General features: G+C 44.3%; 1 protein-coding gene and 1 long non-coding RNA gene across 2 annotated transcripts in view; one reads left to right on the top strand and one right to left on the bottom strand.

Moving 5' to 3' along the window:
- Positions 1–20,034, bottom strand: part of LOC141126762 (transient receptor potential cation channel subfamily M member 2-like) — a 216,994-nt gene that overhangs the window by 114,239 nt on the left and 82,721 nt on the right. Inside the window, exons 18-19 of the mRNA XM_073612743.1 lie at positions 18,149–18,267; positions 11,577–11,712 (exon numbers count right to left, since the gene is read on the bottom strand). Coding sequence (XP_073468844.1) covers positions 11,577–11,712; positions 18,149–18,267 — 255 coding nt within the window. The remainder of the gene's footprint in view (positions 1–11,576; positions 11,713–18,148; positions 18,268–20,034) is intronic.
- On the top strand, positions 2,200–13,129 carry LOC141126764 (uncharacterized). The gene is made up of 3 exons (XR_012241446.1): positions 2,200–2,541; positions 9,390–9,691; positions 11,564–13,129. It is a non-coding gene; the product is annotated as an uncharacterized lncRNA (long non-coding RNA).

Raw genomic sequence — 20,034 nt, 5'->3', positions numbered from 1 at the left:
AGGGGGGACAGGAAGAGAGAGAAGGGAGGGGGCAGAGAGAGTTGTCCGGGTCAGGTCAGTGACAGTGCTCAGCTCACACACTTGAATGGTGCAGGAGGGGCTTTAATGTGGCTGTCGACTACTTGCTTAATCTTCCCGCTCCTCTTGCTCTTCATCGATGTAACGCACAGGCAGGGAGAGAGGGGCGGGAAGCGGTGTGTCACAAGCTGGCTCATTTACAGCTGAACATAGCAGCGTGCGAACCCCCCTCTTCTAGGGCAGCTGTACCGAGCCGCTGCCCACACACTGGCACCAGGGATGTTCCAGAGGATGCAGCGGCCGTCAGAGGACTTCTGTCCCCGCCCACCAGCGTGACCTTTCAGACGCCTATTACAGCAGCAGAGCCCTCGGCTCTGTGCAACAGGTGGTGGGCGGGCTGGAAACAGAAGCAGCGATACACTGAAGCACCATCCCGACCCAGTCCACTCCTGAATTGCCGCCATGGTAGGGCCGGCCCTAGGCAGTGCAGCAGTGCTCAAAATAATGGCTGCGCGGGCCGCGCATTCCATTATTTTGACAGCCTGTCACTGATACTGGCCCACTATGCCATCGGCCCACCGGGAAACTTCCGGTAGTCCCGATGGCCAGTACAGGCCTGATCCCGGTAGGCCAATCTGGCCCTGGGTATAACCACTCAAAGTCCAGCAACATACCAGTACGTTGCTGGTCCTTGTTGGGCATATATTGAAATGCTATTTTTTCATGCAGCCTGTGGGCTGAACGAAAAAAAGAGGTTGATCTATGCTAATACTCCACAAGTGTGTGGTAGCATTTGAAACAGTCACCGATGCAGAGACCAGATTGGTCAGGACAGGAGGAACAATAAAAGTGTGTGTCACACCTAAATCCGCGTTTTCTGCAGACACAACATCTTCTTTGGGGTGTTCTTTGGGTAGGGGTACTCGGGAGGACATATGGAAAATGCCTCCCATGCAGCCGGCTCACTGCATTTGCGTTGGGAAGTTGGGCTACAGCACCGTCTGGAAATGGAAGGGCTCCGACGATCTCTTCCTGGAATTTAAGGAAGGATCCAGTTCGTTCTGAAGCTTTGTATAGCACATGAGCAGTCAGCAGAGCCAATTGGAATAAATATACAGACACTTTTTTGTACCAGCGTCTGGCCTTACGGGCAACTAGGTACGGCCCCAACAACTGGTCGTTGAGGTCCACCCCTCCAATGTTAAGGTTGTATTTGTGGACACAGAGGGGTTTCTCCACAACACCAGTCGCCGTAGGAATTTGGACTGTCGTGTCTGCGTGAAGGGAGGACAGAACGAAAACATTCAGTGAATCCATCTACTTCACTGCTAACAAATTATTACATTTCAAGCAGGCTCTCTCTCCCCATCTAAGTTGGGACCCTACAAGCCGTTGGGGGAAGCCCTGGCGATTAGATCGCACGGTGCCACATGCGCCAATTCCACAATCAAAATGGTGACTAAAAAATGTCACGCTCTGGTAATAATTGTCCACATACAAGTGGTATACCTTTCCGAATAAGGGTGACACCAAGTCCCACACAATCTTACCAGCGTTTCCTATGTAGTCTGGGCAGTTCTCGGGCTCCATGTGACTATCTTTTCCCTTGTAAACCATAAAACTACATGTATAGCCTGTGGCCCTGTCACAGAGCTTATACATCTTGACCCCATATCTGGCACACTTGCTGGGAAGATACTGTTTGATAGACGAGTGGCCAGAAAACGTAATCAGGGACTCATCAATGCAGACAACTTGATCGGGAGTAAACAAGGCTGAAAACTGTTGGTTGAAGTGGTTTATGAGGGGCCGAATTTTGTAGAGCTGATCGTATTCAGGGTCACCCCGAGGATGACAGAGTTCATTGCCATTGAAATGCATTACCAGCAAGATCTGCTCGTATCGTGTCCTGGTCATGGAGGCAAAGAACACGGGCATATGGTGAATTGGGTCAGTGAACCAATATGACCGCAACTCACTTTTTTTAACTATGCCCATGAGGAGGGATAGGCCCAGGAAGGTCTTAAATCGGTAAACCAATCATGTTAATTTTCTGCCATTTCAAGCATTGCAAAGCATTGAACTGATTGCTTTGTGCAAAATTCTTCCTACCTGCTTTATTTCCATTAAATCTGTCCTTTTTTTGTACTTACGTCATCGGCACATGCGCACTTCCTCCGATTTTTCCAGCAGCAGAAGAGCATGCCGGAAAAATCAGAAGCTCTGTGTTGAGATTCCGGGGCTTTGTCATTTCCCTTGCCCAGCGTCAGCTCCGCAATCCCAGAGAGACTCAGTTTACATTGACAGTCTAATTCTCAGTACGTCACAGGGGTAAATAGAACTGGCAAGCACAGCACGGGACTAAGCAGTGAAAACGAGGCTTGGCTTAATGATTACTGTGCATGCGCGAGATTATGGACAGGGAGAAGGAGAAAGGGTGGAAGTTCGGACATGGAAGACAACATTTCATACGGCGGTGGCTGCACCCGGAAAAGAGCAGAGGCTTAAACTAGAAAAATAAAAGTAAGAACCATCCAATGTGGCTTTAGTTTGCAGTGCAATGTTTTAAAATCATTTAAGACTATTCCTTCTTTGAAATTTAGGTGCAGATGGTCTTTACTAACGCTTTAAATTCAGAAACCGTAACAGGTTTCCAATCTCAGGCAAGTATCAACTGGGGATTAGTGGCGATGAATTGACCAGCATACACATTGCTTTGGTCCACAACAGATCTATAGAGATCTTCAGTGAAAAAGAGCGAATAAAAATCAAGTGACTTAAAATCAACTGTTTCCACCTAAATTCCAGGTTGGCCAGTGAATGGGGGAAGTACGGGTGCTGCAGAAGTGGTGGGCTCCCAATTAGGATTGGCAAATGCAGCAGGAAGGGCATTATGGGCACGATGGGCCTGTGTTTGTCTTCTTGGTGTCTCTACTCCAGTGTTTCTCAACCTTTTTCCAGTCGGGGCGCCCTTAAAAAGTATTTTCAATCTTGAGGCACCCCAGTCCAAGGCTTGGTTCACATTACTGTGTGTCACGGAACACGCACAAAATCGCGCTCGTTCCTGACACACAGACAAATGCTCTGCTCTTTAGGGGTGCAATTAAATCTTAATGGTACCCCACACATTGGAAAACGTGGGGTGCTTTTGGTGCAGTGCAATTTACAAAAAAAGGTTGGGGACTGAATGGGCCGCCCTACACGCAGCCACACAGATGTGAACCAAGGGCTTGTTCACAGGTCAGGTTGGAGGGGCGGTAAAATCACATGGTTGAGCTATTTTTACCTGCCCAACTTCTCCCCCTTTAGCTGCAGAGGCAGCAGCTGGGGGTGTACACATGCTGTGGCTGTAGCTGGAGGTATACCCAGGGTGAATGAGGCTGCACTGCAACTATCCCGCAACTGTGTGCATTGCACGGTTGCAGTGTAGTGATGCTGCATTAAAATAGGTGGTGAGGAGGCAACATAATGTCTCTTTACTGCCTGCCAAATGCCTCTGAAAAGCGATACTTGCATAAATTGCTTTTCTGAGGATCAGCAGTCCTTGCTGCTATTACAAACAAGCCCTACAAAAGCAGTTCTGATGGTACAGGAATGGTGGGGAGGGTCAGGATTAAAAGTAACATACATATATAGACACATGCACACACGCATACAGACAAATATACACATACAGACACATACACACATACAGACACATACAGACACATGCACGCACATGCACGCACACATACAGACACATACATACAGGCACACGCATACAGACACACATACGCATACAGACACATGCACACACATACAGACACATGCACACATGCATACAGACACATATACACATACAGACACATGCACACACGCATACAGACACATACAGACACATGCACACACGCACATGCACACACACATACAGACACATACATACAAGCACACGCATACAGACACATACACACATACAGACACACATGCATACACATGCACACATGCATACACACACATACAGACACATGCACACACACATACAGACACATACACACATGCACACACACACACACACATACAGACACGCACACATACAGACACGCACACATACAGACACGCACACATACAGACACATGAACACACACACACATACACGTGTACAGACACATACACACACATACAGACACGTGTACACACACACACACACACACACACAGACAGAGAGGCAGACACTCACACACACACAGACACATGTATAAATCCCTTTAAAACAAATCTAGCTTCTAGCACAGTGTCACGGAACGCCCCACACTCCGCTTGAGTGCTTCCGTCAGTATACCGCTTCCTAAGTTCTGGAACACGAGTCCAATGGATCTGGCTATAGGAACCCCCAAGAACTAGACAACACCAGTCTTGGAGTACATCAGAACTACTCTTTATTTGAGATCTCACAGACCTTTATACAGCAGGGATGACTCAAAGCTAACCTAATTAACATGACCTATTTTACTACAAAATGTACCCAGACCAGATGACAGTCTTGTGGGCACCGAGCTTCACACATTAATACAATTAACAATACAAACAACAATCTCCCCCCTCCTCAGCCTAGACCATTCGTCTATTAGCCAGGGCTGGTGGCTAATGTGATCAGCTCTCTCAATTAACATAAACACATGTTGATAACACCAGCATCTCCTCACAGGATGTGTCCCAGCAGAATGAATCAGTCTTATCAGCAGGGGGCTGCTGGAGGAATCCCCCCTCCCTCTTCAGGGACACAAATATACAGTAAGGAGTCCCCATACAATATATACATGACTGAGTCCGATTAATACAGTTCAGACTGGATTTCTCATTCACCTCAAATGCTAGGGCCCATAATCGGTGGGCAACAGGCTTGCACACAGTCCTCTCCAACAGCCTCCGCTCTAGCCATGTCCGTGACATTTCTCCCCTTTCGGCAGGAGACTAACACAGGAGGAGACCCCAGACGGGTTGACTCCGAAGTTAGTCCACAGCTCCAGTCCTCTACTGCCTGTACCCACACAGTACCCCAAACAAATCATCCCAAACAGTGCATTACTCTCCCAGCTATCCTCTGCCTCTCTCAGAGAACATATCTGCCGCTGGGGAGAGGCCCGGACTGGCCCTTCTCCCTGGAATCCTTTCTGCCGCTGGAGAGAAGACAGGGGGACTGGGCTCACTCCATCCTGCTGTTGGGGATCTGGGCCGACTGCCCAGCATTCCTGGGGTATACAGGTGGGGACTGAAGCCCCATCAACCGACACCAGATCAAGCTGCAGTTGTGAGGTGATGACTGCATTCTCTCCTTGGATCCTGATCTGCAGCTCGCGATAGACTGCCACCTCCTCACCTTGGGCCTCCACAATTGCTGCAGGTGTGGGGCAGAGATCTTGGACCCTCTGTCCGGTTGCCAGCACTTCTGCTGGGGGTTTGCCAGGTGGTTCCTCCTCTACAGAAACGTCTATTAAATCCCCAGTCTCTGGAATTGGTAAAAGTGTGGGACAGAGGTCTTGGACCCTCTGTTCAGTTACCAGATCTTCAGCTGGAGAAGTTTGTTTTAACCCCATAGATGCTGCTGGCAGAAAATCACATGTCCCTGTCAGTGTTGTGGGAGAAAGGCTGACTACCTCTTCTCTCAGGAAGGCTGAAGCCACTGTTGGTGCTGGGCAGAACACAGTGAACTTTGGCCCTGATAGCAGCTCTTCTGCTGGAGGCTCATCAGGTTGTTCTTCCTCAGCAGAAAAGTCTATTGAATCCTCTACCTCTATAACTGGTGCCTGTGGATAGAGGTTCACCATCTCCTGTCCGTGGAACTCAGAAGATGCCATCAGTGCTGGGCAGAGGTTAGCAGAGCTCTGCCCTGTTGTCAGCACTTCAGTTTTGGGGATGGCAATCTCCAGATTTTCCACTGCAGATTCTCTGGCATGCTGCTGGACAGGCACATTCCTCCATCCAAGATCATCCCATGCAGAAACAGGATCATCAAGGTCAGTCAGCACTTGCTGCATCCGCCATAAGACCTCCGCCTCCATAGCTGTGGGGGCAGGTTGGCAAAGCACACTATCGCTCTGCCACATTGCCGACTCTTCAGCCAGGATTTCAGGGTTGTCAGCTGGTATTTCCTGATAGTCCCAGGCAAAGGGAGCCCAGCCCTGGCACTGAGCAATGTCTAGCAGCCGTCTGTAGGCGATCTCTAGCTCCCATTCCTGAACGGCCAGAAACTCCAAATCTTCCTGTGCCCAGTGCACTTCCGAAATGTTCAGTAGCCCTTCTCTGAAATCCATGATTTCGTCCACCCGCCGCTCCAAATCACTCCCAAAGTTAGGGTCCCCTGTCAGCTTCACAAACAACAGTCCCAAGCCGCCGTAGCTTAAGCCTTCCGTTGGGCTGTCATCCGCTATCCAGGGACATGCTTGGGATACATGCCACCGGAGGGCTCTGTAGCTCTCATCCAGCTTTATCTCTGCCCAGACCAGCCTGCTTAATTCAGCTGTCTGCTTCTTGTGTGGTTTTTCTCCCAAAAACCGCACCCGCAGTCCGTACTGCGACCAGTACCTTTCCTCGATGGAGGGGAGAACTTTTCCCTGGTGTCGCTGCTCACGGGCTAGCGCTTCCTTCCAGAGTTTGCAGCGAATAGAATCACACCATCCCAGCAGGACCTGCTCCGATACTGGTCCTCTGTGCTGTATCTGCATCTCTCGCAACCTCCTTCTGAATTCCTCATCCATGGCGGCTGGTATCTGTACCTCTCCTCTTCTGCTATCTGGACCTTGGATCCAGATGGAAGTTTGGATGTCCCAGACTTCAGGAAGCTTTCCCGCTGCTTGCCACCAATGTCACGGAACGCCCCACACTCCGCTTGAGTGCTTCCGTCAGTATACCGCTTCCTAAGTTCTGGAACACGAGTCCAATGGATCTGGCTATAGGAACCCCCAAGAACTAGACAACACCAGTCTTGGAGTACATCAGAACTACTCTTTATTTGAGATCTCACAGACCTTTATACAGCAGGGATGACTCAAAGCTAACCTAATTAACATGACCTATTTTACTACAAAATGTACCCAGACCAGATGACAGTCTTGGGGGCACCGAGCTTCACACATTAATACAATTAACAATACAAACAACAATCTCCCCCCTCCTCAGCCTAGACCATTCGTCTATTAGCCAGGGCTGGTGGCTAATGTGATCAGCTCTCTCAATTAACATAAACACATGTTGATAACACCAGCATCTCCTCACAGGATGTGTCCCAGCAGAATGAATCAGTCTTATCAGCAGGGGGCTGCTGGAGGAATCCCCCCTCCCTCTTCAGGGACACAAATATACAGTAAGGAGTCCCAATACAATATATACATGACTGAGTCCGATTAATATAGTTCAGACTGGATTTCTCATTCACCTCAAATGCTAGGGCCCATAATCGGTGGGCAACAGGCTTGCACACAGTCATCTCCAACAGCCTCCGCTCTGGCCATGTCCGTGACACACAGTACCTTTCCAGTTTCCTCATTCAGCCGGGTACTGCACTGTAGGGGGAAGCAGAGAGCACAGCACACTCCCCTGCACTTTACTTTCACTTTTGAGGCTGACAGAGCTTCTCCCAGTGCAGATGTACAGTTTTGCAGGGGATCGGGAGATCAGGCTCATCTGACAGCCCCACTCTACCTTGATCCCGCGGCACACCTGAGAACCTCTGACGGCACACCAGTGTGCCGCGGCACACTGGTTGAGAAAGGCTGCTCTACTCTACTTGTGCTAGCCACCTCTCCAGCTTGAACTGCCCTTATGGGACTCTGACTGCAGTGCTGGATATACAACCAGGATGTACTAGGCCGCTGGTGCTTGCCAGTTCACCAGAAGGATGAGCAGCACTAGTACTGACTCTCTGCTCCAAATGAGAGCCCTGCAGTTCTTGCATCTCAACAACAGCAGAAGAATGGGGTTGGGTACGCCTGACCTTGGCAGGGACCACAACTCCTTCGTCAGAGCTATCTGTCAGTTTGCTGCTGCTGTCTACAGGTTCATATTCTGAGCCTGAATCTGACAGATGGGCGACTTCCTCTTCACTCTCATCTGTCATGCTCAGAAACGTGTAGGTCTCTTCACTAGTGTACCTTCGATTGGACATTTTGGCCTCAAAATTTACTGGTACAACTAGTGAAACTCACAGAAAAAAAAGAGCACCTGACTGTCAGCAACTGCTTCAAACGCTACCAAAAAAACTGTTAGCGTTCTCAGGGATCAGGCCTGACTGATCCCTGCGATCCCTGCTGCAGTTATGTGTTTAGTGTTTTGTAAATGACAGTGATTGATTGATACTGCATTTGGGTGGGCTGGGACGGGCTGGGCGGAGGGGCTAAACGCAGGTGCTAGCAGGTATCTGGGCTGATCCCACTAACGCTGCGTTTTTGGGAACACTAAACTGCTGGGGACACTAATATAGTTCTGATCAGATCAAAGATATCGATCCATTCAGACACTATACTACTAAGGGAGGTGTGTGGTGCATGCATGGGTGTTAGCACTACTGACCCTAATCTGACGCTGCCTGGGGCGACGCAGACCCTAACTGACACTAAAATTTGACTGATGTCACCCGCTGGGTGATCACGGGGTTAAACTTTTTATCAGGTAATATACGGCGGGTGCCCTGATGCTATAAAAAAAATAACTAACTAACCAGCGTCACCCGTGACACTAATACGGTGATCACTTGTGACAGGGGGATCAAGGGGTTAAATCTTTATTAGGGGGTTTAGGGGGTCCCTAGATCTGGGGCTGCTACTAGGTACCCTAACACTGATTATTGTCACAAATGACACCAGTACAGTGATCAAAGAAAAATATGAACACTGCACTGGGTGACACTGTGACAGGGAGTTAAGGGGTTAACTGGGGGGGGGGGGTGATCGGGGGTGACAAGTGTACCTACGTGTACTGGTGTTAGTGTAGTGTTGGTGCAACTTACTGTGAGATGTCTTCTCTCCTCTTTCTGGAAAGGAAAAGGGTTCCACGAGGGGAGATGACATCACTTGCCCTGCCTGTGTTTACACTTACAGGCAGGAAAAGGATTTCATTTGCCAGAACTGATCACCAGGTCCATGGCAGAAATCATTGGCCTGGGCCTAGAGACTGATTGGTTTTGAAGCGAATCCGATCCCAGCGTTTACCTGGGGGGGTGCGGGCGCGCCCGATGTACAGGTACGACGATTCGCCCAGCCGAGCCAACCTGCCGCAGTATAACTGCGGTGGCTGGTCCGGAACTGGTTAAATGATTCCTATTAATGTTCTCTACTATCACAGCATAATGTTTCCCAATATTCTGCTCAGTAAATTTTGTTTATCTTTTCCTCCTCTAGTAAAATGGTGAGACCAACTTCTAGAGTTTGGAAACATTTCCAACACAATTTCTGCTGAGAGCAAAGCTGCAGTCTGCAAATATTGTCAGAAGAAATATTCTTTTCCAAATGCTACAAGGATGACAAAACACATCCCAGCATGCCAGAGGTACCCTAAAGACATTAAAACTACTTTATGGAATGAAATGATGAGGACCAGAATGAAAGCAGGAGGAGCTTTTCCCTCCAGAGTTCTCATTCCAGAAACACTCTTTCTGCTGCTTCTGGATCACAAAGTGTTTCTTCACCAGTAGCATCTTCAAGTAAGTAAATGTTACAAACCACGGCCTCCCAAAAATACACAAACCCTTCATTTATAGAGAAATGTACACCTGAAAATCAGGAGAACATTCATCAGGACCTGAAAATGCATACTGGCAGGAAGCTTTTAAATTATTATGAGGGGAATTTGTGGTTACCTGTTCATATGTATAAAAAGCAAAAGGGTTCCCCTAGGTGGACTTTACTGGCACTTGCAAAAGTAAGGAGTAATAAAGTGTATAGAAGATAAGGAGCAATATAAAAAAGATTTAAATTTTATTCAAAATCACAGGTACATTGAGATAAAAACAAGCAGTAAATGTATGGACTAACATAGTAAAAACTACATAATAGCCATCATAAGCAAATAGGACAAAACAAATGTGATGAAAGAAGCTCTTCTCAGGCCCTACGCGTTTCGGGGTACTTAGTATCTGTACAATCCTTCTTCAGGGGCATAATCAGAGAGAAATGTTCATCTAGGCTGAGAATGTTTGCTTATTTGCTTGAGAAAAACTTATTATTCTAAAAACAAGAAGAGTCATGGAGGAAGGGCATGGTGTGGCAAGAAGTTAAGTACATATTGTAACTGGTGTAAACCAGAGTATTCAAATAATGATGAATGCAGGTTGGTGGGCTGCAGTCACCATGGGGGGAATTTTTTGGCAACACTCCCGTCTCGCCCGACCAATGCGCGTACAAACCAGAGCGGCGTGCTGAGGTCACAGGAAGGCGCCCCTTGAAAGGAGTGTGAAGACAGCCTCACAACCAAGCGTCCAGAGAGTGTAACGTCTTCAAGACGTTACACTCTCTGGACGCTTGGTTGTGAGGCTGTCTTCACACTCCTTTCAAGGGGCGCCTTCCTGTGACCTCAGCACGCCGCTCTGGTTTGTACGCGCATTGGTCGGGCGAGACGGGAGTGTTGCCAAAAAATTCCCCCCATGGTGACTGCAGCCCACCAACCTGCATTCATCATTATTTGAATACTCTGGTTTACACCAGTTACAATATGTACTTAACTTCTTGCCACACCATGCCCTTCCTCCATGACTCTTCTTGTTTTTAGAATAATAAGTTTTTCTCAAGCAAATAAGCAAACATTCTCAGCCTAGATGAACATTTCTCTCTGATTATGCCCCTGAAGAAGGATTGTACAGATACTAAGTACCCCGAAACGCGTAGGGCCTGAGAAGAGCTTCTTTCATCACATTTGTTTTGTCCTATTTGCTTATGATGGCTATTATGTAGTTTTTACTATGTTAGTCCATACATTTACTGCTTGTTTTTATCTCAATGTACCTGTGATTTTGAATAAAATTTAAATCTTTTTTATATTGCTCCTTATCTTCTATACACTTTATTACTCCTTACTTTTGCAAGTGCCAGTAAAGTCCACCTAGGGGAACCCTTTTGCTTTTTGTCTATAGACTATTGGACGTGGCACGGCTCCCTTGCCTAAAACTGGTTGGTCACCCCCCTTTGTTCCTGTTCATATGTATAGTTGAAATGTTCTTAACATATTCAGTCCTTGTTATTCCATTTACAAAAAAAAATAAAATTTTAAAAGCAAGTTTAGTTTATTTACTGAATAAGCTATACTTTTATTTCAAGCATAATACTTTTATATTTGTTTCACCTACCCAGTGTAACAGAATTACTTTCAATTTGTAGAACTACTCCACACTGAATTTTCTTTTCATTTTTCCAAAATTTTAATAAAAAAAAAAAAAAAAAAAAAAGGTAAAAAATGTTTTTTTTCCCAAGGGCTTTACAATTTTACATCTCTAGTCAGATGTCCAAAAACATTTGCCATAACTGTAGGATAATAAATTATCCTTCAAGAATAATAAGTAGATATTTCCAACCTGTTCTAGATCACCGTCTTACCATTCTGCGGAGGATGATAATCTTAGGACCAAGAACTTTGCTGACCGAAAAGATATGCATGAGGCGGATGCAGAATATCATGAAGTCTACAGACAGGAACACCCGACCCAGATAGACAGTGTCTGTCCGAACCAATCTAGACACAGAAAGAAAGCTGTTAGCAGTATGCAATGCAATGCAAGTCTTATCTCACATAATTTAGGACTGTGGTCCCAGGGTTTAATTTATAAGAGAGAACGAAATCAAAATGTGTCCACCTTGCCTATAGCAAGCAATTCATGTTTTATTTAGGTGCTTTTTGGGATCTAGAGCTCCCAGCTCATTGCATCCAATCATGTTTCATTATCAGAAAAAAAAAAAGAAGCGACATGATTGGCTGCTACTGACACTTTGTAATATAAAGGGAACACAAGAGGGCATCAAACTAAGTGTAGTAACGCAAAAGCTTTAATTATAAAAATGACAAAGTGGCAACTCACATAAAAGAGGTGATAAACATCGCCTGTCATCAAAACGCATGAAACAGGCAGCTCAGCGGTCTGAAGTTATCCCTAACTCCAGGCTAGGTAGCTGTATCATTACCACAAGCTGGTAGGATTGCCACCTTTTCTTCACGCCAAACCCGAACACTTTTGCGGCACAGGGCAATTTTTTTATTTTTTTGCAGTAAACACCATAGGATTATAAAAGACCTGGGACACATTTGGATGCCCCAAGGGGAGTAGTAATGTAGCGCACAGAGCGCGCCAGTGGGTGTGGCCAAATTGCTCTTGCTGACATCATCACCCCACTCTTCAGTGATGCCAAACCTGCCCCCAAACAGCCACCCGCAGCGGCAACAGATTTGTGTATGACTATCTTGGTTACTTGGGGAGCCACAGTCTGGTCTGAATAATGTGTCTGGGTTTTCAGGTGGACTGAAATGACGCATGATTCCAAATCCAAACTGTCCGGGTGAATCCTGGACAGGTGGCAACCCTACAAGCTGGGGAAGAAACCAGGAAGCAACTAGAACCAGGAAGCAGGGCTCACTGTGGAACGCAATGCCAGACTGGAAGTGATGTCATACACCGGTGGACCACACAGAGGGCATGACTATGTGTTTTAGAGCTGCCCAACTGCTTTGTCAAGCCTGAATTGGTGTCTACAAAACTGTAACACTAATGCAGACAAATATACAAAGCAAAAAGTTGTGATATGCTTAATCTAGTGTTAATCTGCAACATAAATAAATATATAAAAATTATTCTCAAAATATACAAAAAAATAATATGAAAAAAATATGTGCACCAACCATCCAGGCAATAGGATGTTCAATATTGTAGTCCAAAAAAGTACAAATACTCCAATCTCAAGAAGAAGAATACAGCAGAAGGTGCCATTAGATTTCATGAGAAAAAATACGCTTTTCAGATTGTATTCATGTGGAATTTTTCTTTCATTGAATATGTGTGTAATCTACAGTATGTATAAAAAAGGCAATAGGTGCAAAAATTGTATAAAAATACAACAAACCTGTGCTTGTATATATTATGTACATAAATTATAAGATAGGCTGAAAAATGGTAACCTAGGAAGGTAATAAAAACACCAAGAAAATAGTATGTATATAAAAACCTTAATACGGACCATAAAGCTGAGTTAAATGACTGTATTGACCTCAACGTCTTCATTGAGACAACATGGATTAGAAGTATTAAAGTTATACACTCACTGGCCACTTTATAAGGTACACCTGTTCAATTGCTTGGTAACACAAATTGCTAATCAGCCAATCGCATGGCAGCAACTCAATGCATTTAGGCATCTAGACGTAGTGAAGATGACTTGCTGAAGTTCAAACTGAGCATCAGAATGGGGAAGAAAGTGACTTTGAACGTGGCATGGTTGACGGTGCCAGACGGGCTGATCTGAGTATTTAAAAAACTGCTGATCTACTGGAATTTTCATGCACAACCATCTCTCGGGTTTACAGAGAATGGTCAGAGAAAAAAGAAAATATCCAGTGAGCGGCAGTTGTGTGGAGGTAAATGCCTTGTTGATGTCAGAGGTCAGAGTAGAATGGGCAGACCGGTTTGAGATGATAGAAAAGAAACAGTAACTCAAATAACCACTCGTTACCCCCAATGTATGCAGAATACCATCTCTGAATGCACAACGCATCCAACCTAGAAGCAAGTGGGCTACAGCAGCAGAAGATCACACCGGGTGCCACTCCTGTCAGCTAAGAACAGGAAACTGAGGCTACAGTTCACACAAAATTGGACTACAGAAGATTGGAAAAACGTTGCCTGTTCTGATGAGTCTCGATTCCAGCTGCGACATTCTGATGGTGGGGTCAGAATTTGGCGTAAACAACATGAAAGCTTGGATCCATCCTGCCTTGTATCAACGGTTCAGACTGGTGGTGGTGGTGGTGTAATGGTATGGGGGGATACCTTCTTGGCACACTTTGGGCCCCTTAGTACCAAGTGAGCATTGTTTAAACTCCACAGCCTACCTGAGTATTGTTGCTGACCATGTCCATCCCTTTATGACTACAATGTCCCCATCTTCTGATGGCTTCTTCCAGCAGGATAATGCACCAGGTCACAAAGCTCAAATCATCTCACCACTGGACAATGAGGTCCCTGTACTCCAATGGCCTCCGCAGTCACCTGATCTCAAATCAATAGAGCACATTTGGGATGTGGTGGAATGGGAGATTCACATCATGCATGTGCAGCCGACAAATCTGCAGCAACTGCGTGACGCTATCATGTCACTATGGACCAAAATCTCTGGGGAATGTTTCCAACACCTTGTGTAACCTATGCCATGAAGAATTAAGGCAGTTCTGAAGGCAAAAGGGGGATCAACCCAGTAATAGCAAGGTGTACCTAATAAACTGGCTGGCGAGTGTATATCCAGCATGTCTCTTATGCACATATGTTTTTGAAATGTTCAGCTATGGGGAGATCCCCAGGTATACACTCGATCACACCAGATTGAGACCAACCAAAGATTTTTCATGAAATTCAATAAAATGTCTTAGCGCACTATGTTTGGGACTACCATCCTCAACAAAGTTTGCCAAATCTCTTGCACAATGACATATTGGATATATACCCTTAACCACTTCAATCCTGGACACTTTCACCCCTTTCCTGCTCAGACCAATTTTCTTTTATTTTGAATGACACTCAGTCGTGTTTTTTATTTTTTGCTATATAAGCGAAAAAATAGCTTAACGTTTGAAAAAAATTTTTTTCTTAGCTTCTGTTATACAATTTTGCAAATAAATAATCTTTCTTCATTAATTTAGTTTGTGCAAATAACACAAATCAGTATATATTATTTAGTCTGTGTGAAAGTTATAGTCTACAAACTATGGGATATACGGTATATTTGAAAATTGATCATGTCCTGACTGCTGATCTCATTTCATGAGGCCCTAAAATGTCCAGACAATAGAAATGCCGACCCCTCCAAATGACCCCTTTTTAGAAAGTAGACCATCCAAAGTATTTAGAAAGAAGGCAGGTGAGTTTTTTGAAGTTGTAATTTTTTTTGTAATAATTATCTGGAACATGAAGAATTTTTTTTTCACAAAGTTCTTTCACAAGTTATCTTCAACACGCAGCATAGAAATACTTATATTTACACCCCAAAACACATTCTGCAATGTCTCCTGAGTATTGGGATACCACATCTGTGAGACCTTTTCATAGCCTAGATGTATAGAGGGGCCCAAAATCCAAGGAGTACTTGTGGGCTTTCAAGAAGCATGAATTACACATTTCCTGAATACCAAACACATTTTTTGGAGGCCTTGGAGCACCAGGACAGTTGAAACACCTACAAAATGACTCTAAGGTATTTTTTGAAAGGCATAGTGAGTCTTTTGAAAATGTAATTTTGTTGCCAAAAGTTTTTTGGAAAAGTCAGGAAAGAACATGAAAAGGTATTTTTTTAAACAAAGTTGTCAATCAATAAGATATTTCTAAAACACAGCATAGGCATACTTAAAATTACATCCCAAAACACATTATGCTATTTCTACCACACGTGTGAGACTTTTTCACAGTCTCATACTGGTGTGTCCCCCCAGATCGGCACTTGTCCCGCTCGGCCATTTATGTGCAGTGGCCATGCGAGAAGCAGTTATTACTCTTAACCCAGGCAGTTTCAATGAAGAGATTGGGGTCAGTACATTCATTTAACTCAGCTTTATGGTCCGTACTAAGTTTGTTATACACATAATGTTCCACTGGTGTTTTTATTTCCTTCCTAGGTTACCATTTTTTAACCTACTCTTATACCTTTTAATTTATGTACATAATTTTTACAAACACAGATCTCTTGTATTTTTTTATTTGTATACAATGTTTGCCCCTATTGCTATAGTGTGTGTGTGTGTGTATATATACATATCTATATTTATATCTGGTTTTTAAAGTTTTCTGTAAACAATACTGTATATTGTAGTCTATGGAGTTTTTGAGCATGTCTTCTTTTTCCTGGAGTGAAATATAACCAATATATTTTCAATCTATTCTTTGTATCAAAAATTTTATATTTATTATTACTCATTATTTTTAAATTCTGTGACACACCGTTACATGCCTCCTATATGGCATTTATTAGTGAGGCATCAGTTACATATTTTTTAGCCATTTGCAGAGTTTGTTGAATGTTGTAGTCCTCCCAGGATATAACAAGTGCTCTTCAAGGTACCAATGCAGGCTTGACAAAGGAGCTGGGCAGCTCTGAAATGCGTAGCCTGTGCATTACACTAGCATATGACATCACTTCCTGTCCAGCATTGAGTTCCACAGTGAGCCCCCGTTTCCTGGTTCCAGTTGCTTCCTGGTTTCTTCACATCACCTGGCTTCTGGCCATGATACAGCTTCCTACCCTGGAGTGGGGGGTACTTTTGGACAACTGAGCTTCCAGTTTCATGAGTTTTGATGACAGGTGATGTTTATCACATCTTTTATGTGAGTTGCCACTTGTGTCATTTTTATCATTAAAGCTTTTGTAATAAAACAATGGCACCCTCTTGTGTTCCCCTTGATATTACAGAGATCACTTCAGTTTACAAGGTGCTGCAGGTAGTGTACCAGGTTAACCTCTTATGAACCGTGGTGGACTATTATTTCTCCAGTTGTGCATCCTTTTTTGCCCATTACTAATATTTTTCTAACTATATACCTCCAATTGTGCCATTTTTGGTGTTTTTCACTTTCAATCTTTTTTATTGGAAAATGTGTACACATTGAGCAAATACAAAAAGGTGTTAGAATACAGCTCAAATACTGACAAACAAACAGAAGGGTCACAAAAAAAGGGTCATGAAAAATAACTAGTACCTCGGGAGGATGTCCGTGGCCTCCAAGGCCTTATCTATGGTTGCACAAGATAATTTACTGAGCTAAAGAGCTGCTAATATGTTGTTAGGAATGGGATTGAATAAACCAACTTAACTGTTTAAAGCAGACTATCACAAACAAATCAAGTAAGAAAAACTGTTATAGTATCTGACCCTTATGCCGCGTACACACGATCAGAATTTTGGCCTGCAAAAGACCGATGAGAGTTTCTCATCAGAAAATGTGACCGTGTGTATGCTCCATCGGTCTTTTGATCGATCGTCTGTGGCAATTCCACCTTGCAAAATCCCTACGCATGCTCGGAAACAATTTGATGCATGCTTGGAAGCATTGACCTTCATTTTTTCGGCTCGTCGTAGTGTTGTACGTCACCGCGTTCTTGACGGTCGTAATTTCAGCGAACTTTTGCGTGACCGTGTGTATGCAAGGCAAACTTCAGCGGAATCCCGACGGAAAAGCCATCATATCTTTTTCCGATGAGAAAAACGATTGTGTGTATGCAGCATAACAGAAATGCCACCATAGGAGTCCCTGGGAGACTGCACTAAAACTTCAGCCGTGGCGGGGGGGGGGGGATAAATTGAAATCACAGTTGTAATCACAGTTGTAAACACGCAAAACCCAACAAAAGGGACAGCAGTACTTATTAATAGAAATGGTGAGGCCAACCAAGGAAATATTGGGATACCTTGGGAGACAAGAACCCCGCACAAGAAAGTTACCCATTCTCCATATTATAGGTAGGAGAATGCTGAGCTCTAAGGGGAAGGGTGTGGAGTGCCTTCAAGGGGTCGAGACCCCATTGTGTATCCATACATTTCAGAATACCTGTTGTCAAAACAGGTAGTCTAAAACAAAAAAGGAGAGAGAAGAAAGAGGTAAAAGGCTGATGGAGAGAGGAAAGGAGAAATAGAGAGAATATCAGTGCAGATGTCAAACACGCAGAGAGAAATAAATTAAGGCGTCGGGGAAATCTTCATGTAGCGGGCCCATGGAATTTTTGGTGTTTTTTTTATTGCTACTGGCACTTGGCACCTGTTTTCATAAAAAAATTTTTTTGAAGAATGATATCTGGAGTGTGACTTTTCCTGGGGATCTGTAATTGTCTTGGTGAACTGCATCCTCTATATTTAGACACTGCTTACATAGACGTTCATTTTTGTAAAGTTAAAGTGAAAGGACTATTGCTAGATGCCTCACCTGCATATGAGCCCAACAGCGAATAACCCCAAAGCCAGCGAATCCACCTGGTTCCAAAACTCTGTAATGTATTTGACAGCACTCTTCACAAAGCCACGATGCTCCGGGTCATACAACAGCTGGGAGGCAGAGGACAGGGCAGTCAAAGAATTAGAATATTTATTAGGATCTATACAGATCAGCAGGTCGGCAGAAACATAACACAGAGACAATTGACAAGAATATAATAATGCAACAAATGTCATTTTTAGCTATACCGTGGGGTTGATTTACTAAAGACAAAAAGCTGTTCACTTGGCAAGGGAATTTTTCTTTAGCTTAGTGAATGAGGTGAAGCTTTGCTGACTTCCACCATCCAATCATGTGCAAACAAATATATAGTTTTCATATTTTCCTTGCATAGTGAATTTTTACCACATTCATCAATGTAAGGGGGCTTCTCTTTATTGTAAAATTCCCGCCTCCCAAGGCATGGGTTCCTTTGTAGCCTTACCCTTTTTCTATATGAGGGGGAAGCGGTTTGTGGTGCTGGTGTGTGTTTTTTTTTTTAATCCCGAGGGGATAGTTCGCTATTAGTTCATACAACAAGGTTCAACGCTCAACCAACATTGCTACTTGGAAATTCTGAAAAGGTTACGGGAATCTGTTTGGGTCTCCATCACAAGAACGTTCCTTTTACAGTCCATTCCAGGAATAAATTTATATATATATATATATATATATATATATATATATATATATATATATATATATATATATATATATATATATATATATATATATATATATATATATATATATATATATATATATATATATATATATATATATATATATATACACACATACATATACTAGTATCTCACAAAAGTGAGTACACCCCACAAATTTTTGTAAATATTTTATCATATCTTTTCATGTGACAACACTGAAGAAATGACACTTGTCTACAATGTAAAGTAGTGAGTGTACAGCTTGTATAACAGTGTAAATTTGCTGTCCCCTCAAAATAACTCAACACACAGCCATTAATGTCTAAACCGCTGGCAACAAAAGTGAGTACACCCCTAAGTGAAAATGTCCAAATTGGGCCCAAAGTGTCAATATTTTGTGTGCCCGCCATTATTTTCCAGCATTGCCTTAACCCTCTTGGACATGGAGTTCACCAGAGCTTCACAAGTTTCCACTGGAGTCCTCTTCCACTTCTCCATGGCGACATCACGGAGCTGGTGGATGTAATGCCGCGTACACACGAGCGGACTTTACGGCAGACTTTGTCCGGTGGAATTTGACGGACTTTACGACGGACTTGCTGAATGAACGGCCTTGCCTATACACAATCAACCAAAGTCCGACGGATTTGTACGTGATAACATACGACCGGACTAAAGCAAGGAAGTTCATAGCCAGTAGCTAATAGCTGCCCTAGCGTCGTTTTTTGTCCGTCGGACTAGCCGAGTGGACTTTTCGACCGGACTCGAGTCAGTCGGAAAGATTTGAAACATGTTTAATTTCTAGGTCCGTCAAACTTTTGTGGAAAAAAAGTCCACTGGAGCCCACACACGATCGAATTGTCTGACGGACTCCGGTCCGCCGCACCAAGTATGCCGTAAAGTCCGGTCGTGTGTACGCGGCATTAGAGACCTTGCACTCCTCCACCTTCCGTTTGAGGATGCCCCACAGATGCTCAATAGGGTTTAGGTCTGGAGACATGCTTGGCCAGTCCATCACCTTTACCCTCAGCTTCTTAGCAAGGCAGTGGTCGTCTTGGAGGTGTGCTTGGGGTAGTTATCATGTTGGAATACTGCCCTGCGGCCCAGTCTCTGAAGGGAGGGGATCATGCTCTGCTTCAGTATGTCACAGTACACGTTGGCATTCATGGTTCC

The sequence above is a fragment of the Aquarana catesbeiana genome, linkage group LG02, assembly GCF_042186555.1.
Source record: "Aquarana catesbeiana isolate 2022-GZ linkage group LG02, ASM4218655v1, whole genome shotgun sequence".
NCBI lineage: Eukaryota > Metazoa > Chordata > Amphibia > Anura > Ranidae > Aquarana > Aquarana catesbeiana.
The sequence above is the reverse complement of the archived record's forward strand: the minus strand, read 5'-3'. Positions and strand labels throughout refer to the sequence as shown.